General features: G+C 38.2%; 3 protein-coding genes and 2 non-coding genes across 5 annotated transcripts; 3 read left to right on the top strand and 2 right to left on the bottom strand.

Moving 5' to 3' along the window:
* The first annotated feature begins 4,995 nt into the window (after positions 1-4,995).
* Positions 4,996-5,796, top strand: LOC101303215. Its single transcript, XR_184546.1, has 2 exons — positions 4,996-5,127; positions 5,233-5,796. It is a non-coding gene; the product is annotated as an uncharacterized LOC101303215 (transcript).
* Positions 5,797-7,361: 1,565 nt separating this feature from the next.
* On the top strand, positions 7,362-7,982 carry LOC101302929. The gene is made up of 2 exons (XR_184545.1): positions 7,362-7,514; positions 7,655-7,982. It is a non-coding gene; the product is annotated as an uncharacterized LOC101302929 (transcript).
* Positions 7,983-10,257: 2,275 nt separating this feature from the next.
* Positions 10,258-12,779, top strand: LOC101302643 (GTP-binding protein YPTM2-like). The gene is made up of 8 exons (XM_004297569.1): positions 10,258-10,430; positions 10,963-11,035; positions 11,451-11,498; positions 11,587-11,634; positions 11,728-11,799; positions 11,915-12,070; positions 12,194-12,297; positions 12,410-12,779. The coding sequence occupies exons 1-8, from the start codon at positions 10,417-10,419 to the stop codon at positions 12,501-12,503; spliced, it is 609 nt and encodes a 202-aa protein (XP_004297617.1). The 5' UTR covers positions 10,258-10,416; the 3' UTR covers positions 12,504-12,779.
* Positions 12,780-12,916: 137 nt separating this feature from the next.
* LOC101302350 (60S ribosomal protein L28-1-like) lies at positions 12,917-14,619 on the bottom strand. The gene is made up of 4 exons (XM_004297568.1): positions 14,569-14,619; positions 14,308-14,467; positions 14,071-14,231; positions 12,917-13,214 (listed from the first exon to the last, which is right to left on the bottom strand). Exons 2-4 carry the CDS (start codon positions 14,453-14,455, stop codon positions 13,074-13,076), a joined length of 450 nt encoding a protein of 149 aa, XP_004297616.1. The 5' UTR covers positions 14,456-14,467; positions 14,569-14,619; the 3' UTR covers positions 12,917-13,073.
* Positions 14,620-15,631: 1,012 nt separating this feature from the next.
* LOC101302062 (uncharacterized protein At1g51745-like) lies at positions 15,632-20,362 on the bottom strand. The gene is made up of 5 exons (XM_004297567.1): positions 20,270-20,362; positions 19,806-20,151; positions 18,008-18,305; positions 17,272-17,899; positions 15,632-16,945 (listed from the first exon to the last, which is right to left on the bottom strand). Exons 2-5 carry the CDS (start codon positions 19,994-19,996, stop codon positions 15,966-15,968), a joined length of 2,097 nt encoding a protein of 698 aa, XP_004297615.1. The 5' UTR covers positions 19,997-20,151; positions 20,270-20,362; the 3' UTR covers positions 15,632-15,965.
* Between the last annotated feature and the right edge of the window lie 1,839 nt (positions 20,363-22,201).

Here is a 22,201-nt window from a genome sequence, read left to right as displayed (position 1 = left end):
GAAAATTTATTTCAATTTGTTCCTTGAAGCTTGAACACGCAAGCAGTGGCGTAGCCAGATATCTCACTTAGAAAGGTCAAATTTGATTAATTAGAAAATTAATTTATTTTCAGTCACTCTTTAACAACAATATAATTTTACTTAAAAGAATGACGCAAACTTAATTTCAACAATATTTTTGTTTTATCATCTCTAATAACTTGGATTAGAATTTCATGCACGATAAATATTGGAAAAAAAAGAAAGATACTTTTTCTTTTGTTTGAGAGATAATGTATGTTGATGTATGGTAAACATTAATTAATATGTTGTTTCCATTTAGTAAGGTAAAAAACCCTTAACACGATTTGTATTAATTGGATTAAGTATTTAAATAGTATAAATTTTTATTTCATTCCATTATTGTTGAAGAATATTTAAGACTAATTAAGAATTTATTAGAGAAGAAGGGTCAATTTATGTTTTATTTTCACTGATATTCAATACAAATGAAGGCTAATTACTCTTTTTAAAAATTTGAGAGGGTTCAATTGAACCCGTTGCCCCCTAGCTAGCTACGCCATTGCACGCAAGATCATCCTTTTTGAAAGATGAAAGAACTTGTAGAAGTGATTTATGTCTCAACTAATATCACCAGTTATAATAACTTCAGTAGATATACAGATATGAGAGAAAATACATCTCCAACTACAAACCAAAGTGCAATTCTTAAATTTTTTCAGTTCGATTTATTTATATAATAAATTTTGTTGTGTATGAATTGCTGCTACGTATATGGCCATGCTGCCCATGCACGTGGAAGATTCTCTCGTTTGACGGTCTGAGCTAACATACATGGAGCAATCGATTATAATTAGTAACAAACTAAAACATGACTAAAAGGTAAATTCATCAGTACCTTAATTATGCATATGTACGAGTCTCAATTGTCAATAAATTAAGAATGTATCAAAGTAAGAATAACGTTCAGTTTGTACAGTGTTCATTATGTATTATTTCCACAAAAATGTGAGTTATTTAAGTAACCGTCAATAAGAGTTTCATATATTCGATCTTTAAATAAAAAAATCGATTAGAAGCATCATATTTTCAGTACAATCCCTATGCTACCTAGGGCTTATTTCTTATAATTACCACTAATACGCTTATACGCACACTTCTTTCAAACAGCAAATGTGCAACTCGATTGCATCCCTGATTCTGCTTGTAACAAGCATCAAAGGTAATATCACTACTGGTATTTTGTATCAACCAAAACAAACTACGATACTACTGGTATTTGGTAGCATAATATGCCTATACGTCCTAGGGAGAAAAGCTGGGTTAGCTAGATTGAAAATTTCATGACCCTTTGCTCCCCAAAACCACCAATCAACAAGCCTGGTGCTTGAGATTCCTCACACCGCCCATAGAACAATTCCGTAACCAGATTATCCATGAACCGTTGTTTTTATTTTATTTCCTTTTCTTTTATTTTGGTTTAAACCACATATTTGATATTTCTTTCTAGACTAACTATCGGCCTTTTCACTGAAAACATGAGGCTTGCAGCAAAAGCAGATCATACATTGCACCTGAACTCTTTTCTGGAAATGGAAACAAGCTTCAACACCAGACTGGCGCCCGTTGGTTCTCTAAAACCACCCCTTCTAGAACCCTCAACCTCTCCTATAAAATTGACACACAGATGGAGTCTGTAGCCACACAACAATTATTCTATTTGTCTTTCCAATCATCTGATTAGGGTTTTGGTGGGAGAATAATGGTGAGGGCATCATATGATTCATATCAGGCGTCTGAAAGCCTGGAAAAGGAGATAGATCCTGGTGCTTTGCTATCCAACTTTATACTCCCTTAGGGTTCAGAAATCGAATCTATGATTTACCAGATTGATATACCATGCTGTCCTGGGTGGGCACCACCGGAGGCCCAAGTTGATGTTTGTAACTTCGGGTCTAGGGTTTACACCGGCAATTCTAGGAGAACTGCCCACGGGCTGATCAACTCTTTGATTTAATTGCTCCAAGGAGAAGTTTGCCAGTTCTCATGTTTAGGGTGTATTTTATATTCTGTCTGTTGGATTTGTGCCCCATCTGAAAGCGGATGTCATCCCCCTTTTAAGATCAAACTAGAGAGGCCCTTGAATTATGTATTGATTTGTTGTATTTCTTGGTGCTTTTAATAGTATCACAGGCTCACAGCCTTAGAGATTTTCATTTTTGGTTTCTTTGTATCCGCTGATGAATGATAATATATTATTGGTTCGACTTAGTTTCTTTGTCTCAACATGTCCTCCTGTTGATCAAGTTTGGTTCCTGAGGTGCTATTAAATTCCTCACGTACGTGAACACTTGCTGTAATCTCTTCCTGTAATTAAAATATGTAATTGTTGGAAATGAACGTGTGAATCGTCTTATATAAGTATATTCTCTTTTCTAACAGAGGCCGATCGAGTACATTAATTTGCTCCAAACAGCTTTTGAGGAACATTTCTGGAGGAGATAGGGCAGCATGGTACTAATGCAGTTACGAAGACAGAATGAGGTTGGAGGTTTATGGTAGCTTCTGGTGATGAGTGTAAAAACAGCGCGCAGTTGTTCTCCAAAAGCTGATCTTTTAGAGTTTCAAGATTTGCAGTTTAGGATTCAGTCACCAAATATGTCCTTTGGTGTATAGTATATTGTAAGGTTTTGTAAGTAGATGTACGTGTAGTACAATTTTTCTATAAATCAAGGTAGGTGATCTTTATTTTTCTTTCGTTATTACAGAAGAGTAGAATGACTTTAAAACTATCTGCATAGTTGTGAGTAGCTAGTTTGCTAGAACACGTTCAGAGTCTTACAAATTTCCAGTATTTGCAATTTTCGTCCAGCCAAACCCCATTATTCTTTCTTAGCTCAAATGTACGTTTGTCAGCACAAAAGAGTTTGAGTTAAATAGAATTTACTCAGTCTTGATCTTCAGTTTTTAAGCACGCAATAAGATTCACAAATCTATGTAGCCACGCAAGCTTCCGAACCGGCCACTGACCTGGTGCGCATAGGCGGCAACAGCCTTAGCCAGTTAGCCCATCTCTTGATTCCTGCCCTTAAACTTCTCTGAATCCATTTCCTTGAGTGACTTTCCTGATTCTGCTGAAACATCAAGGAAAAACAATGATCAAACAGGCTGCGCTTTGCTGTGAGCACAGCGCCCTTCCTGGCACCGCCATTGTCAAGAGAAAGACTCCTTCACAGACATGGCTCTCGTTGGGGGTGGTTGTTGTGTTAGGGGCTGTAAAACGAGTGGTTGTACTATTAATGGTGCAATAGTTGCTAATTTATAAGGTTGAATTGTATTAAGGCAAGTTAATTACATCGTATCCTAATGCGTGTGAGCACTCTATGGACTTGACTGCTTCAATATTCTCCATTGCACGATTAATTAGTTGAAGTTCTTTGCACGGTTTGGATATAGCAGTTTCATGAAGAAAGAAGTGTATATATGCTTGCTTGCCAGGGTTTTTCAGTACGGAAAGTTTCAGCATACTTTCCAAAGACCTCAATCTGCCACACTTTATCTTTGTCTCATCTCTTTGTGGTGCTAAAAGTGAACATAGTAGGCTAATCTTTTTGGGTTTTGTCAAGAATATAGTTTGGTTTCTTCTTGAACAATAAGCATCATGTTAATTATGGCCTTGGAGTGCAAGGGAAGCTAGGTTCCCAACCTAAATAGTCACCAAATTGGGGTAAGGACTAAACCAGAAGTACCGAGCTCCCCAATAAGAATGAAAAGTTATTTCAATTTGTTCCTTGAAGCTTGACCACACAAGATCATCCTTTTTGAAAGATGAAATAATATCATTAGATCTTGACTTGTAAAGATGAAATAACTTGTAAGAGGGAATTAGGTCTTAACTAATATCATTAGAAACTAACCGGTTATAAAAACTTTAGTAGGAGAGAAACATACATCTAGCTCCAACTACAAAACAAAGGGCAAATCTTAAATTTAAGTTCGACCTATTTATATAACAAATTTTGTTTTGTCTAAAATGCTACTACGTATGTATATAGCCATGCACGTGAAAGATTCTCTCATTTGACGGTTTGAGCATACACAGAGCAATTGATTATAATTAATAAAAAACTAAAATATTTCTAAGAAGTAAATTTTTAATTACGCACGTGTATGAGTCTCATTAATTTGTCAATAAAGAATGTATCAAAACAAGAATAACGTTATATTTGTACGTGCATGGCTATGAACGTGTTCAATATATATGTCCTATTTCCCTACAAAAATGTGAGTTATTTAAGTAACCGTCAATAAGAGCTTCATTTGTTCGATCATTAAATATAAAAATTGATTAGAAACAACTTATTTTCAGTAAAATCCCTAAGCTATACCTAGGGCTTACTTCTTACCAATAATACTTCTTTCAAATAGCAAATACGCAACTGGGAATGCATTCCTGATTCTTGTAACAAGCTTCTAAGGTAGTAACCACTACTGGCATTGGCAATAGTGAAACGTACCTAGGTTTTAGTCTTGAAAAGGGTTGTGGATGCTCTTGTTAATTACTGTCTCAAATGGTGTACATGCAGACTAGTAATGACATCTTGATTATCGTACTTGTTATAAGGAGATCTCAATCTATATTGTTTTCTCTGTCTACTCCTTTCAAAACGGCTGTAATGCCATCTTGCCTCTCCAGTTTAAAGTTCTGCTGGGTTCATGTAAGGGTAGTTTGGGAATATTTGTTGGGTTTAATTAACTATATAACCAATTGTTGGGTACACTTAGTAATTTGCTGGGTAAATTTAGAAGCACCCTTCTAGAAATGGGAATGAGCTTCAAAAACTAGACTGATGCGATTGCCCATTGGTTTTCTCAAACCATCCCTTCTAGAACCCTCAGCCTCTCCTATAAAACTGACACACAGATGGAGTGTGAAGCCACATAACAATTCTATTTGTCTTCCACAACCATCTGATTAGGGTTTTGGTGGGAGAATGGTGAGGGCATCATATGATTTATATCAGGCGTCTGAAAGCCTGGAAAAGGAGATAGATCCTGGTGCTTTGCTATCCAACATTATTTTCCCTTAGGGTTCAGAAAATCGAATCTATGATTTACCAGATTGAGGTATCACATCTTTCTTATTCTTTTTTCAAATCTCACATCTGACATCTGTTAATTTCATGGATAAATTTTCTTATTTCGTAATATGATCAACTTTGTTTGGATCAGGAGGACGGAGTTCGTGGACTTGGAGGCATCTCTGATTGCTTTCATGGATCGAACCGTTTATGCCCAACTTCGTAGGAAGTTTGGGGTTGAAAGGACCCTCAATTGCTGAGCAAGTAGAAGGAAGAGATTGCTGAGAGCGGCGTTGATGTAAAGCATCATTCTCCAATATGGTGGATAAAATATTAAGACTGAACACCAAAAGGATGGATCGGAAATCCCAGAAGTGGTCAGCATTATTCCACATGAAGATATGATGCGCTATATAGAATATGCTAAGGAATACCAGCTTTCGATCTACTCCCCAGATTATCAGACCATTAAACCCAAAAAGAAAGTAAATTGGTCTCAAAAGGGGAACATAACTTCAATTGCTCCAAGGTGAAGTCACTTCTTTTTGTCAGTTCTCATAATTTCCTACCAAGTGAGGTGATGAACGATCATGCTGTCCTGGTTGGGCACTACCGGTGGCCCAGAGTTGATCTGTGCACCTTCCGGCCTAGGGTTTACACGGCAATTCTAAGAGGAGAACTGCCCGTGGGATGATTATTAACCCTTTGATTTAATTGCTCCAAGGAGAAGTCACTTCTTTTGCCAATCTCGTGTCTATGGTGTATATTATATTCTGTCTGTTGGATTTGTGCCCGATCTGAAAGCGGATGTCATCCCACTTTTAAGATAAAACTAGTGAGGCAACTTGAATTATTTAGTTGTTGTACTTCTTGGTAATTTCTTTTGTATTACAAAAGAGTAGAATGACTTTACAGCTATCTACATAATTTTGAGTAGCTAGTTCGCTAGAACACGTTGAGAGTCATACTTCTAGTAATTGCAATTTTCGTCCAGCCAAACCCCATCATTCTTTCTTAGCTCAAATGCTCATAAGTCTCATAACCGGTCTGTCTTTATGGAATTTATCAGCACAAAAAAGCTCGAGTTACATGGCGGGCATGGGCGGCAGCAGCTTGATCTTCAGTTTTTAAGCACGCAATAAGATTTACGAATCTATATATTTAGCCACGCGAGATTCCGAACCGACCACTGACCTGGCGGGCATAGGCGGCAACAGCCTTAGCCAGTTAGCCTATCTCTTGACCGGCCTTCAACTTCTCTGAATATATCCATTTCCTTCAGTGACTTTCCTTCAGGTCTCAACTAATATCATTAGAACTAATCGGTTATTAGGGAGGATATACATTTAGAAGAAAAAAGATACCTCTCCGACTCCAAAACAAAGTGTAATATATTCTTAAATTTCAGTTCGACTTAATTACATAGCAAATTTGTTGTGTCAAATGCTAGTACGTATATGTAGCCACGCACATGAAAGATTCTCTCGTTTGACGGTTTGAGCATACATTGAGCGATTGAATAAAATTAATAACAAACTAAAACATGCCTAGTAAATTCTTAAGTGCCTTATGCATGCGTACAAGTCTTATTTGTCAATTAAAAATGTATCAAAGCAAGAACAACGGTTCAATTTGTACGTGTATGGCTAGCTATGCACATGTTCTACTTCCTTTAAAAAATGTGAGTTATTTATGTTACCGTCAATAAGAGCTTCATATATTCGATCATTAAATATCAAAAAAAAAAATCGGTTAGAAGCAGCGTAGTTTTGATATAATCCCTAAGCTACCTAGGGTTTACTTCTTACCAATAATACTTCTTTCAAATAGCAAATGCGCAACACTGGGAATGCATTCCTGATTCTTGTAAGGCATAGTAGCACTACTGGCATTTGGTAGCATGATAAGCTTACATGTCCCAGCAGGAAAAGCTAGGTTATCTAGCATTGGCAGTTTCCCTACCCTTTGCTCCTAAAACCACCGATCCACAAGCCTTGTGCTTGATTCCTCACACGCACCACACCCATAGAACAATTTCGTACATACATATATGAACCGTTGTTTTTATTTTATTTCCTTCTCTTTTATTTTGGTTTAAACCACATATTTGATATTTGTTTCTACAAAAGCAGATCCTACATTGCACCTGACCTCTATTCGAGAAATGGGAACGAGCATCAAAACCATGACCGACGCCCACTGGTTTTCTAAAACCACATTTCTAGAACCCTCTACCTTTCCTTTAAAACTGATATACAGATCGAGTCAGTGGCCACACAACAAATATATTTGTCATTTACAACCTTCTGATTAGGGTTTGGTGAGAGAATGGTGATCAGTGCAGATCAGACGTCTGAAGGCCTGGTAGAAGAGGTAGAAACTCTCTGTTCTGCTAGAGTTCAAAAAATCGAATCCATGATTTACCAGATTGAGGTATCATTACATTTTTTGGATTCTTTTTCAATTCATATATGTGTGTTTTGTGGTTAGTTTATTCTAATGTATACAAATATGTATATACTAGAATAGTCTGATAGACCGGTTCTCTGAAATATGTATACAAATATGTATAGGAGGTGTCAGAGAACCAAAGAGCTGATGCTGCAAATAGTCTGGTTTATGAAGCAAACCTGAGGTGTACGGATGCATGGGTGTAATTTCAGACTTGCAGCAAAAAGTTCAATCATTACAAACAGAACTTCAAGCTGTCAGGACAGAAATTATTGCAAGGTACAAGTATAAAGAATTAGCAGCAAGTCAGATCCTTTCTCGTAGAGATCATATTCATCCCCATCATGTTACTGCTTCCCCAACATCATGTGAAGCTTGACCTTCTTCCACGCTGCTCGTATTTGTGCACGGTTGTTCTCGTTAAAATTCCGCTTCAAAGTGAAACCTGTCGGGCAGGTCAAACAAAAAAGATTGAACACTCGCACTTCAGCACCCTATCATGTTCACAAGCTGGTGATCGATGAACGTACACCGCCACCATGTTATAACGCCATAACTGCGAGTGTACACCTTGAAGGGTAGCTCGAATCTCGATCAATTACAAGTTCTACATCGAATGGAAGGATTTCTCCAATTCTAGAAACGGACAGCCTTGTTCGCAAAAATGTTCACTATTGGGAAAGTACTTGTATGATTTGTAGTTCCTTACTCCCCTTGTATTTTTTTCTTTTAATCCTATATATATATAGATCAAATATCTGGAAAATGAGTTTAACTTTATGAATTTACATTTTTCACACGAATTCCTATCTATCTTAATCACATGCATACAATTTTTTGACGGTTTCTGACACCTAAAAACATGTAACAGAAATTGAGGGTTACCACCCTATTTTGTTTATATTTAATTTGTAGTTGCTTTTTGAAAGGAAAAGGATAACTCCCGTGGGCGAGAAACTCATCCATTCGGCATTGCCGATCTACCAATAGGGAAAAAGCCAATATATCAAGCAGGAGATAAACTTTGATACAAAGCTCGAAAAGCCATTATTCAAAACAAAAATGAAAACTACAGTCCAAATAGGTGGACATCATTAACTAAAACCAAAAAGCGAATAACAGATACTAAATTTTAAATATAACCCTAATTCTCAACATCTGCCTTGATGAGCTTGGAGGCCTAAGACCCTTGTGGTGTACCCTTACACCCATCAATGCAGTAATACCCTTGAATGAGACTCGTGCTAAGAGCGAATCAGGTCATCTTAGTTGAAAATCCAGCCCAACCCAAGTCCAATTAAAAAAAAAAAAGTGGGCTAAAGGAAAAAGCCCAACCCAATAACCACACCCCATGTCTCTGCCAAACTCGTACCATACTCCAAACTAAGATTCCGCCAGCCGTCGCCTGGTCAATCCAGTGGCCTCCCGTTCCGGAACCCCAAACTCTAGATTAACGCCTTGGATAAGCAAGCAGGTACAAAGCTGATGCTGATCCTACAAAATCGACCCTCCGCTGCTGCTAAGATGCTACTCTTGCTTGCCCACAGCCTGATGCCGAGCGAAGCCCGACCCTGAGTAGCCTTCCCGCAGCGCGCCGCCTCTTACTTCGGGGTCAACCTTACCTAAACTATGTGATCTCTGCCAAATCCTAGCAACCAAAATCAACTGAAGAAACCAAGAAAGGAGATATGTCCGCCGCAACAACAACCAATTATGCAGACCCACCCCCCTTGAGGACAAGCACCTGCCCCAAATAGGAGCGTCATTGTCGCTCTCTACAAACAGAAGCTAGAGGACACCGTCGCTTTTCGCATGAAACCCTAGGTTTCGACTTTCTCAACTCCGAGAGAAAGAGGCCGACTATTGTAACCTAAAACATTGTTCCACATTTTGTAGTTGCTTTTGTGCTTATGTTTGTGATAAATTCCTACCATTTTTTGGTAAAAATGATGTTGCGACTTTTTTGGAAAACAATGCAAAATGGGTCTGCAAAATGGGTCTACTTTTTTGCTAAATGGTGTCTGTTATGCCGGAACATCTTCAGTATACGACGTGTATCTACATATATATATATGAATAGTCAAGATTAAAGGACATAATATTGAAATATGGTGGTCAAATATATGAATTATTATAAACGGTCAAAATTGCATCGTGTATTGACACGTCGTGCATATAAGAATTTCCTTTGTTATGCATAGATTATGTTGCGACTCCTGATATTCTTTATGGATGTTCTTACACAATGTGGTTTAAGCAAAATATCTCCCCTTGTTATGGCGTGAGGGCTGCCGTAAATTGCTAGAGTTCTCAAGATGTGACTTTTTCTGTCATCTTCTAAATAATTGTCTTTCCTTATGTGTAATATTATTCTGATCAAGTGACTTCTCGATCATTCATAAAAAAGTATCATCAGAAATGTTATTTTTTCCATCCCAACTGATCATCATAATAAGATAGTAAACTGATTCGATTAAGGTCTCATGGATATAGAGATATATATTGCCATCATATCTTCAACTGCAAGGATATAGACACATAAATCATACAATGAGGGTTACGAATTAAGCTAGCAAAACCAAGAAGAAAAAAAAACAAAAAAACAAAACAAAACAAAACAAAATAATTAAAGAAGACCCAGAAATGAAAAAAAAACAACAGTGGGTCTCTACCTAGCTGTCGGCTTACGAACATTTCAACGTGACGCATAAGCTGTCCTCTTCCCACCACATATAAAACCACACAACCAAAGTCCTCTCCTTCTCCTTCTCCTTCTCCTTCTCTCCTTCGATCGTTAAACAATATTCCATTTACGTTAGCACCCACTTGTTGAAAACTTCTACGCTTTCTTTCTGAAGCTTCTTCCTCGTCGATCACCCAAGTCATGATTCCAGAATAGTAATCCCTCTAATCTCCTTTTGTTTCTCATATTCCTATATGCATGCATGTCTACATGTTTCATTAGTTTTCACTGTGATTTGTTGGGTTCTGGATTGTGCTTAATGTGATTGACATTTGCAGAAATTTTTATACAGTTTTTTCATGGTTTCCAATGAAGAATAGTCTTGTTTGTAACATTTGGGCAGGTGGGCGTCTTTCATTTGATATATGTTGATTAGTATAAATTGAACAGATTTTTGACAAAAGTAGATTTGTGTAGATCCTGTTTGAAGATCCCATTTCCAGAAGCTATATGTTATATGTAGCTCTCATTGTGGGTTTGGTGCGTTGTTGGGAGATCTTAATCTTCTGAGACTGTATCTATAAGTTTATTTTATTGCAACTTATGTGAAGCTTTCTGAAGAAACATTATGTCCAGATATGCAGGGGATGCTTGTTTGTTTTGAAATCCTTATATCTTCTCGTCATTTCCCTTAATAACTGAGCATATAGATATAGGTCCTAAATGATTTCTTTCCCTATCTTGCAGTGATTATCTTTTCAAACTTTTGCTCATTGGAGATTCTGGCGTTGGCAAGTCTTGCCTTCTTCTGAGATTTGCGGTAAAATTTCTAAGAAATGTTATAGCTTACATATTGGTTATTTGGCCGTTATATATTGCACGCTCTCCCATATACACACAGTAGATTGGTATGATGGTATCTCTACTGTGACTAATCTGTGTGCATTTCTCTCACCACCATTAACCAAGGTGCATAGTAATGATGCACCAGAAACTATATCATGGTTCATATGAATGGTTGAATTAAGTACAAAACTAGAAGCTTATCACGAAACATGATGATTCAATTGTTAATGATTTACCATGGTTAACAGTGGTAAGAAAAATTGTATGCTGGAGTCGTATCTGTTGCAACTATCCACTGACCAGAAGTGTTTGATAACCTTAGTGTAAACCTACATTGTGTATGCCCTTTTTTGTTGTATTATTGACAATTCCTCTGTCTAATTGTGTAGGACGATTCTTACATTGACAGCTACATAAGTACCATTGGTGTTGACTTTGTAAGTACATTGAAGTAACATAGAGCTTCTGATGTTTGGTTATTTGATGTCATGGCAGTGATTTCATCTCTTTGTTTCCTCTCTTTAGAAAATTCGAACAGTGGAGCAGGACGGGAAGGTTGTGAAACTTCAAATTGTAAGTATATTTGATGTTTGAATTCGATATAAAAATAGTTCTCCTTATATACCCAGCAATTGAATCTCTTATCTCCATATCTTCTCTGCTTAGTGGGACACGGCTGGTCAAGAACGTTTCAGAACAATTACAAGCAGTTACTATCGCGGTGCACATGGCATTATCGTATGTATTTGGTTGCCACTTTGTACTTATAATGAAGAACTTTGCTTCTTCAACTTTTATAGGGTACCTTCCACTAATTTGTCATTTGCAATTAATCTCTTGGCGCTATTTTTAGCTTGTCTATGATGTCACGGATCAAGAAAGCTTCAACAATGTGAAGACCTGGCTGCAAGAAATTGATAAGTTTGCTGTTGGAAATGTGAACAAGCTGTTGGTTGGAAACAAGTCCGACTTAGCTGACAAGAAAGTGGTGTCTTCTGAAGCCAGCAAGGTTTCTTCCTACTTGATCTTGCTTTGAAATTTTTGTGATATGAGTTAAAACAGGTACATTACCGATAAAAATGAGTAAACTATATGTGGTTCAAATCCCCCTCTTTTCTCCGGTGTTTGCTAGGCATTTGCAGATGAGCTAGGAATTCCGTTCTTGGAAACAAGTGCCAAAAACTCCACCAATGTAGATCAAGCGTTCATGACTATGGTTACAGAGATAAAGAATAGGTGAGTTCTTCTCCATGTAACTTTCTATGGCTAAATGGCTACGACTGGTTATATTTTGATGAGGTCATTTCACAATGATAACATGGTAAAGAACTTTTTTTTGGGGTTACAGGATTGCTACTCAACCGATGAGTGCTAACAAGCCATCCACTGTGCATATGCGCGGACAGCCAGTTAATCAAAAGACCACCTGCTGCTCATCTTGAATTGTCGATGTGAGGATAAACTTGTTCCTGATGGTGATCGGAAGTCTCACAGGCTTCAAAACCCGAAAAAGAAACACACGTTACATAGGGTTGCAGAAACATGGTGCTTTACATTGGATTGTTATTCGACTGTGTGCCTCCTTATATGTATAGAAGATCAGACTATTATTGTACCTGGTTCTCACATAATTCCTTGATTTGGCAAGAACTTGTTTGAATAATTTTAGTCCTAAGCAACATTTACAGTTCACTTATCACATTCAACATTTGATTTGATAGAACAGATTTCCTCAGTTTACTTCAAAAGTCCAAAACTCTAACTTGAACTACTTTTATTCTATATGATTTTGCTATTCTAGCCCATTTGAGCAGGGTAAAATTTCAACAGTGTAAGTTGGAGATAACTATTGCATCATTCAACCAAAGTACCACCAGCATATCATAACTTCATTATCCAATAATATTAGGCAAATCAAACTAAACAAAATCCACAGTACTCAAGTTTCAAAGATGTCCAAAATCCGAAAAAAGAAATCAAGAGATCATGATAGTGTGTCAGCCCCTTCCAACTCATTTCCTGCCATAGATTCTGACAGCCTGCCTGTTTCTCTTCTTAGCACCAGACTTGGCAACCTTGAGGCTCCTGTGAACAACACTCAACCTTGCAAGGGCAGCATGCTTCAGATCTGCACGGTAGAAGTTCTTTACCACCTGCAATGAGAAACCCAATATTAAAATCCAAGAAATAGACAGCAAATAGAGATACATACAAACACGGCAATGCAATTCATTATGATCAGATCTGTTTGACTTTGGAAACAGAAAAAAAAAAAATTAAAACTAGGTATGCATGAGATTCAATCAAAGCCACAATGTATGATAAAATCCAAACATAAGTAAATGTATTGATGAAACCATATGCTCAGGGGGAAACACAGCAAAATATTTACAAAGCATTTTCTAGTAAAAGCATTCAGCAAAATTTTCCAACTAGAACATAACAAATGATGAAAGTACAGTGCAAAAAAAAATCACAAATCAAGAGCAACAAGCCCATTTCATTTGAAAAACATAAAAACCATTGAACACAATTCGTATCACTCAAGGCTCATCATAGCATATACAAGTAACTAATTACCAAAACAACTTCTTAACATCCCAGAGAAAAACATGAAGTAACAAAGAATGGTCAAGTCAAGGCTCCATCCTATCCATTGTCATTGTCCAGTGCCTTAACCTTTTTATTATATCACTCAAGTTTCTTTTTCCCCAAAGTTGGCTCCAATCTCTCATAAAAGAGTAAAAACGCAAGTGCAATTGAAAAAGCCCTTATAGTAGTTGGTTCTGCTAAAGGCTCATAACCACAGGATAAGCTAAGAACTTACATTTTAACGCTCATCACTAACTTAGAAGTATACCGCCTAAACAAACTCTTGTCCTCATCACATTACATAAGCCAAATGTACCAATTTTAAATTGCCATATATACATTTTAATCCTCATCACAGCAGCACAAATTCATATAAACAAACCCAATATCATTCGGAAGTCTGCGAATTCTGTTTACCTGGTTGTTGACGGCATTGGCCATGCGGCGGAAATCCTTCTTCAACACAGACTTGTGGAGCAGAGCAGCAGGCTTGTTCTGCTTCCTGGTCTTAGTCGTCGCCAGCAGCACAGACTGGTCCTTCCCGGGCTGAATTGTCACGGTCTTCTTGTTCGCCAACCCTAATAGAAACAATTCCTCAAATCACAAATCCAAATTCCCAACCGAAAATCAAATTGGGGATTATTTAGGGTTTACCAGATTGCTTGTAGGAGTGGAGGTTCAAGAGGTTGTTGGGCTCCTTGCTGAACCTAACGCCGGCGTGGCTTCGGCCGAACTCCTTCACCAGAAAAGAGTTGTTCTTCTTCACTATCTCCCATATCAGTTGCCCTGGAACCGTCGCCATTGCTATCTTACCCTGCACCGGATCGCGCACCAGATCGGAGATCAAAATCAACGGTGAGGTCTTGCGGCGGAGAAGAAGCGGTGAAAGGAGAGAGAAGGAGAGAGAGAGAGTACCTGATAGGATGCTCCGGCCGCTCAGCTTGAGATTTAGGGTTTTGGTGAAGAAGAGACTGGGGGGTTTTATTTTTGGGTTTTATATGCTCAAACCCTAAGTGCGTAATTATTTCTTTAGACGCGAGGGGTACCGTTCATTATTGTTTATTACGCTTGTGCCCCTGCTTTCTACTTGAAACCAGGTTCGTTTGGGGTGGTGAATTTGTGCGGTAAAGTAAAACAAGAGATCCATCTTTCATTTTATTTTCTATATCCAAACAATATCGTGAAAGGCTGAAAGCTTACTAGACCTACAGACTAATGGAGGTTTTTTTATATCGAAATCCCACTATATCCTGAAAATGTTTTCTAGACCTAGAGTCTAATAGAAGTCATGTTTAAAACGTTTGCTCATCTGACCACAGGGAGATCTTTGGAGCCATTTTCCGACCAGCATTGGCGGATATCGAACCCAAAAGGCAAGCGCAACCCTAACCGTACGACTTCCTGTCCCCATTCTCTCATCTCATCTCTACCCTTCTCTTTTTTCTTTTTGAATAAATCTACACTTTCTCTTTATTAAGTCTCTCCAGTTGAAACCCTATAAAATCATCCCATTGTCATTGCACCATATGTTTGATCCAGTCCATAGCTACCAACACTGCTAACTAACTAGAGAGATCATATATCCAACAGTACATCTAAACACAGGGCAGTCCTAAGCAATAACTGTTTTCCAGTTTCATGATCAAGTTTCCAAAGAGGACTGACCTATCATGCATGCCTAAACCACAAGCTCAAACAAATCCAGACAGAAAAGAACCAGCAAAAGCACAATGAAACCAGCAGCAGTGCAGCAACAGCAAAGGGGTAGCATAAAGTGATTCGTAGAAGCACACAAAGTTTCAAAGATGCTGTACTTATGAGGATTAGAACTTGTCACATCACAATCAAAGAGTATCTCAGTAAAAAGGAGAAACTTCACTTCATTGATTTTAAGCAATATAACAATGAGTATCTCAGTAACATGGAGTTGAGCATCTGTCCAACACCAGAAGTAGATTGGGGAAAAAAGTCACTATCTGATTCAACCTGAATTCATAGATTAAGTAACCAGATATTAGGTCATCAAAATACCTAATGCCAGTTACAACTCAACTAATGTTAACACTATTATACACAGAGAAATGCGGAATCCATTGACCAACTGCTCTTCCTACAACAATGCAGCGTCAAGGAATTGCAAGAAGGATTTGAACTCGAGGACAGCAAGTTTAAAGATGCTGCCCACTTGGAGCGGCCAAATTAATGAGAAACAGTGACGAGGCTGCAGAATTGAACTAAAACACAGGATATAGAGCTAATTTCACATGAAGATACCATTCACTGCAACTTTAGCCAAAAAACAAATTCAAGTCTCACTTGGTTTTTAACACACGATGTGTTGGTCGCGCTAACCCATTCACTGCTTCATTTATCCTACTGAAAACTAACTTAAGGGGGATACAAGCTATTACCGGACCGCTTTTCTCTACCGGTAGCTTCCTCTCTTCGGATTGCCTGTGACCAGTCAGTGAAGATAACTTCCTGGTCTTTTTTTGCAGTAGTCCGGATTTCTTTGTTTTTGGAGAATTTGGCGAGCCCAAATGCCTGGCTGGGATTTTTCCGATTTCTGCAGTTTGTTGAACTGCGTAACTAAGTTTGCCGCCTCTAAGATCACATTCCATACTGCCAAACAGTCTGTCACTATAACCATCATCCAAAGCCTTAACTGTGACCGGGTGACCAACAATGGCTTTACCATTCAATTTACTCGTTAAAGAAACCAGCGGAACATGCTGTGGCCGGTACTTTGCTTTAATCTCAACTTTGACATCATATAATGAAGTATTGCGGGCAATAGAATCAGATGTCTGATATCTTGCAGGTACCATGAAGCGAGACTGCCGATAAGGAAGTGACCTTTGAGTCGGTCCATCAGACAATTCCGCAACTTGTTTGGACTTTCCTTGTAATGTGTAATCAAATGTAGCAGAACCACTAATACCATTGCAATTCCTTTTCAGGTCCGAAACATGACATAGCATATCAGAACACCCTATGCTTGCCAAACTAGCATTGGATAAGTCATCAACGTTCATATATTTCCTCGAGTTATGTTTCCTATCTCTACTTGTTTGTCTTGAGTTTCTCTTTCCTTTTGACTGCCACTTTGAGCCACCTCTTTCTATACTTTGGCAAATATCATGCACGGCTGCAGAACTTGTAGGACCAGATTCATTAGGTCTCCCATTTCTCAAAGATTCAGCTTCAGCTTGACTACTTCGATTAGATTGCCTTGCCGCCACACCAATTTCAGGCCTTCCAGATGAACAAGGAGCAAGTACAGCAGAATTACCTGGTAAGAAAAGATGGCAAATCAGCTAAAGGAGAACCAGACCAATTTTTCTAAGACTCGCAAGCACAAAAGAATGACTAAGCTAATCAACTTGCTACAATTGATTAGCCAGACCAAAGGTCAAAGGGATAGGAGTAATGGAGTTGCAGGGTTACCTCTATGTTGGAGGCATATTCAAATAATACAAGACACATACAACAAGATAGCAATACCGAAGTAACTGAAATCAATTAATGAATAGTGCATATATACCATATGACTCCAAGTAGTTTTAATTGGAGGCGTAATGACTGAACCTAAACTTTAAGTGTAAATATCCAAATCACCTGAAGGGCGTTTTTCTTCACCAACAAGCCGCACATCAAAGATTCTTTTAGAAGAACCATTCTCCAATAACTCAGATTTGCTGACAATTTCATTCTCTTTCATCTGATTAATATAGGAAGACACTGTAGCTTGTTCAGGAGCATCTGTTGAAGCATCATTATCACATGAAACTCCGGTGTGGTCCATAGATAAACTCCTTTTTGACTCGTTTAGTTCTAATTCAGGAACCTTGCCGTCAGATAATTGAAGAGATGAACCACTTGAATTTGGAAGTTGGTCACCTGTAACTGGAATAGACACCATTTCAGTACTCTCCAAAACCTTTGTCAGAGGTCGGCTACGACTTTTTCTTTTCAGGAATTCATTAGCGGTTGCCACTGGAGATCTCTTTCTTCTCAAGGATGAGGAATTTTTGCTTCCATTTGCAAGACTTCCATTGGGCATGCCATTCTGAGTGTTTGAATGTAAGAGTGAAGCATTGTCGTGCTGAACTATTTCAAGAAGCCCTTCCGTCTGGACTGACCTTTTTGATACCACACCCATTCCCAGGTCCTGAAGTCCTCTCATGCGCTTAACTCCTTCTGTTCCATCATCCTCTGAATCATTTGGTGTTCTTTTTCTCCTTCCCTGCACACTTTGCAACTTAGAAGAACTTATATGATTTGGCTCCTCAAAAGATATACCAGATTGAGATAATTCCAGAGCTGAGTCAGAATTTGCTTCAGAAGGACTCACATCATCAGTCATATCTCCATTCTCCTCGCCAGAGTGAGACGTGGCAGGTGATTCCCTGGCTGAGCAATCACGGTCACCACCAGAGTTACTCATTCGAGAGCTGATATTTACATTATCCTTGGCTAGGCGCTCATTCTCAATCTCAAGAGCATGAATAATGGCATCTTCCCTCCGTGCATATTTCGCTGCCTTCTTGTTGGGGTTAGCTGCAGCAGCCTTTGCTTTTGCAATGCATTCGTCATACTCCCCACAGCGAAAAGGTTTCACCCTCTTGGATTTTTCAAGATTATACCAGTCCCTAAATCAATGGAATCAAGATCAGACAACAATCATATGTTTATTGAAAGCTAAACACCTCATACCCTAGACCAGGAGTTATACAATTTGTATTTACCACATAAGAAAAAGAATAACAGTATCCTTGCATTGAAGATCATGGTCCTCAACCATTAACATGGACATGGTCCTGAACCGCAACCATGAACATGCTGAAATGAAAAAATGTAATATCACTGATACTCAAGCATAACGAACCTCTAGCTTGAGAATGTCAAGAAATCGCAAGTTCATTTTGAAGTTTCTTATGTGGAGAACTAAAACTTGTATCAAAAGGTTACAACTTAATAGTCATAGCAAAGATCTACTGTTCTATTAATTCTAAACCATCCGAAGACAAGGACTCTTCCCAAGATAATTTTTGCACTTGTGAAGTACCCAACTAATACAGATAGCAGCTCGAACAATGTGTTTCATGACCACCTCAAAATCTAGTGCTCTTCACTCAAAAGCCAAATTCTATACATGTCTATGGCAATACGCAAAGGAAATATTCAACCAATCCTGCAGACCCCTATTTTGAATTCCGCACATAACATCACTTCGTGAATCAATCATCTAAGACTAGCCCGCATAACAACTGATAACATAGTGCCATTTTTGTATGGAGAAGCTAGAACTCATGGTACACCTTTCCCTGTCCAACTATAAGATCAGAAAGTTTAACCACATATTAAGACCCTATGCTCTACACTAAACTAGGGCTGGCTCAAGAGAGGTAAGGATGTTTACAGCAGAAAAGAATCCATTAACTACCTACTCACAGTATTCTTGCCCCGCAAAATTTTGTTACTTTCCTACCATGCCTCAGAACCATATAACCATTAAGCACCTAACCAATTTTGTTCCTGGCCAGTGAAACTTTTATCATCAAAACTACATGACCTCCCAACCTTACACATATATTTGTTCTCTAAAAAAGTAGTGCCAATAATGGTCACCAATAATGGTTATTCATTCATCAAAGCTTCTCCAGATCTGCTATTCTCTGAAAATAAACCTCTCTGTCTCCACAAGCTACAGAACTAATCATTTTAGTAAAAGACACTAAATTGTCATCTAACCAAATCTCATTGCAGATAATATGCATCTTCACCCACTATGTATTGCCTCAACGACACAGCTATATAGAAGGGAGCAATACTCACTAACAAACCAAGTAATAAACTCAAACTTATAATATTCTGCACATCATGGTGCAAAAAACCATGATGAAGTAACATAATAGTCATCAACACACCGAAAGCAACAACAATCCATTAGCCAAGTCCCCCTAGCAAATCGAAAGCATTCCAATTCCACAAACATGAGTAAGCAAATTGTAACAAGTAGTCAAAAAAACTAAAACAACAATCCATTAGCCAAGTCCCCCTAGCAAATTGTAAGCATTCCAATTCTACTTGTTCATTCAAGCTAAAACAAGTAGTCAAAAAAACTAGCGCAAGGTTAATAAAAAACTCACACGCTTGCGTCATCCCGGCCGAGAAGCTTCACCGGAGTCCCGGACCTAGGCGAAACCACAAAATCCTCAGACAACTCGTCCAGCCCCACAATCCTGCCCGGCCACCACGACCCGTTTCGGCGCCGGACCCAAACCAAGGACCCCACTGACGCATCAATGCCGTTATTACCGGACTCGCCGGAACTCCCCATCTCCACCACAAACCGACACGAAAATCAAAACCCCAATAAAACTCTAATCTGAAAAGCACAAAACTTTCAATCTCCACCGTCCATACTCAGCCACACTCCAGCCTGGACACCGCCCGGAGCTTCACTCTCGCCGGAAAACGCATACACTCCTCAACCTGAAAAAATTCAAAAAACCCAACAAAAATTAGATTGCTTTTGTTGCCCTGCATGCATCAGAAAACCCCAAGATGAAAAATTTATGAGAAAACTGAAGAGAAGGGAGAGAGCAATGACCTGAGAACAAGGGTTTATGGGGGAGAGGAACACAGAAGATCTAAGAACACAGTTATTGATTTTTTTTTCTTTTCAATTTCTGTTTGTTTGTTTCTGGGTAGTGAATTTCTGATTTTAGGCCGCTGGATTTTATGGTTTGAAATATTAGTGAATTGAAGTTGGGCTCATCTGGGTTTTTACGAAAGCAGTGGACTGAAATTAGGGTCGGTCCTTAGATGAAATACCAGAAGCCTATTGGTGTCCCTGTGTGCCAAAAACAGAGAGAGAGAGAGAGAGAGAGAGAGAGAGAGAGAGAGAGAGAGAGAGAGGAGGACGAAGAAGAAAACAAAGAAATACAGAAGGAAAAAAAAGAACGAAGAAAGAAAATTAGAAGGACACCGCCACACCGCATTGCAATGACCCTACATTTACATAGCTTTGGCGGTTTATGACGAATACATACGATAGAGATTTTGCAGGGGATGAAAATTAACAGTAAAAATGATAAATTATAGATTTTATGAGAGAAGAAACGAGTCGTAACGTGTTAGTTAACGTTGTGAAAAATAACTCGAATCGTGTTAGATATGACTAGCCAAGGTACAGTATAATTATCGGTATTAGTTAAACAAACAATGTGGTTCACACACTACTACAGTGAAAATTATTATAGTTCAAACAAAGAAAAACAAAATTGATTTATAGTTTCACCAACTTTAACGTTATCATTAAGGATTGTCTCGTAGTTACTTAGCCTGCATATTTGGAAAGTCTGAAACAACTTCATTTTCCAATTCATCTAGCCCTCTCCTCTTATCATTATCCATGTTGTTGTTGTTAGATTTTGCTACTGGCAATTACACGTTCCCAGGGTAAAGGACCCTCTCAGAGTTGCTGAAGTCATCAAATGAATCCTCCTCCTAATGTCGAATATGAATTTTGATGGCTCAATTAATGTTGATTTTGTTGCTTCTGGCTTTACTATCAGAGTCTCCAATGGTTACCTTGTCATTGTTGGGGCTCGCCCTCTTTCTTGCGCCATTGTTCCCTTAACATAATGTTATGCTCTCAAGGACTGCTTATCTTCGTCAAAGAGTTTTGGTTTTACTCACATGATTGTGGAAGGTGACTCATATATAGTTATCAACTGCATCAACAATTCATGTGAAGTCTTTGGAGGCTGAAGTCAATTGTTCAAGAAATTCATCATCTTGCTCATTGTTTCATTTCCATTTCCTTCACCCATGTTCTTAGAGAAGTGAACTTCCTTTCTGAGTTTTAGCTTCCATTAGTCACTCGCTCCTTAGTACCAAGATTTGGATGTACATTTTTCCTATGCAAGCTACTACTGCTCTTCATTTTGATTCTTTGCGAATTGGCTATATTAACTATTAAATGTGTATATTGTCAAAAATTGGATAACATACTTCAACTAATTTGCATTAGCAGCAACAGACTACATATCCCACCACTCCAGTCTTGCAATTCTTTACGACTTTGTTAACATTACTGTGCACATCTAAATTACCATAGTTGAATTGTACCATTATTTATTATTCTCGATAAGTAATTCAAACCAATGCAATTAGACAAACATCTCCATATGAATCAATTACTCCTTCATATTTGAATTTCTATTGCTTACTGTGTTCTCAAGAATTGCAAGAGGAAGAAGATGAGAGAGGGATTTGGAACGGTTGTTGGGTTGGTTTTATGTTTTTTTTTTTTTTACCGTGGTACCTTTTCTTATTTATTGTTTCGTTTAACTCAAGGTTAATAAAAAAAACTAAGGATAAAAGTGGAAATAATGGGGTAAAATTTAAATGTAGGGTGAAGTAATAAATTAGTAGGGTGGCAATATATAGCCGCACCCTTACGTATCAACATTAACCCTCTTATGTTCATTCTTTGATTTTTGGATGTGTTTGCAAACATTAAGGAATCATAAAATAT

Source organism: Fragaria vesca, linkage group LG4, assembly GCF_000184155.1.
Source record: "Fragaria vesca subsp. vesca linkage group LG4, FraVesHawaii_1.0, whole genome shotgun sequence".
In the NCBI taxonomy this organism is placed as follows: Eukaryota; Viridiplantae; Streptophyta; class Magnoliopsida; order Rosales; family Rosaceae; genus Fragaria; species Fragaria vesca.
This window is presented reverse-complemented; position numbering and strand designations above follow the sequence as displayed.

What these genes read in the sequence shown, in the direction of transcription:
- LOC101302643 (XM_004297569.1), top strand. An exon ending in AGGTTGTGAAACTTCAAATT is followed by an intron (nt 11,635 to 11,727) that starts GTAAGTATATTT and finishes TTCTCTGCTTAG; the next exon opens with TGGGACACGGCTGGTCAAGA. An exon ending in TGTCTTCTGAAGCCAGCAAG is followed by an intron (nt 12,071 to 12,193) that starts GTTTCTTCCTAC and finishes GGTGTTTGCTAG; the next exon opens with GCATTTGCAGATGAGCTAGG.
- LOC101302350 (XM_004297568.1), bottom strand. Translation starts at nt 14,455, where the DNA reads ATGGCGACGGTTCCAGGGCAACTGATATGGGAGATAGTGAAGAAGAAC. An exon ending in CCACTCCTACAAGCAATCTG is followed by an intron (nt 14,232 to 14,307) that starts GTAAACCCTAAA and finishes TGTTTCTATTAG; the next exon opens with GGTTGGCGAACAAGAAGACC. An exon ending in CCAATGCCGTCAACAACCAG is followed by an intron (nt 13,215 to 14,070) that starts GTAAACAGAATT and finishes TTCTCATTGCAG; the next exon opens with GTGGTAAAGAACTTCTACCG.
- LOC101302062 (XM_004297567.1), bottom strand. Translation starts at nt 19,996, where the DNA reads ATGGGGAGTTCCGGCGAGTCCGGTAATAACGGCATTGATGCGTCAGTG. An exon ending in GGCCGGGATGACGCAAGCGT is followed by an intron (nt 18,306 to 19,805) that starts GTGAGTTTTTTA and finishes CCATTGATTTAG; the next exon opens with GGACTGGTATAATCTTGAAA. An exon ending in ATGGAGATATGACTGATGAT is followed by an intron (nt 17,900 to 18,007) that starts GTGAGTCCTTCT and finishes CAAAGTGTGCAG; the next exon opens with GGAAGGAGAAAAAGAACACC.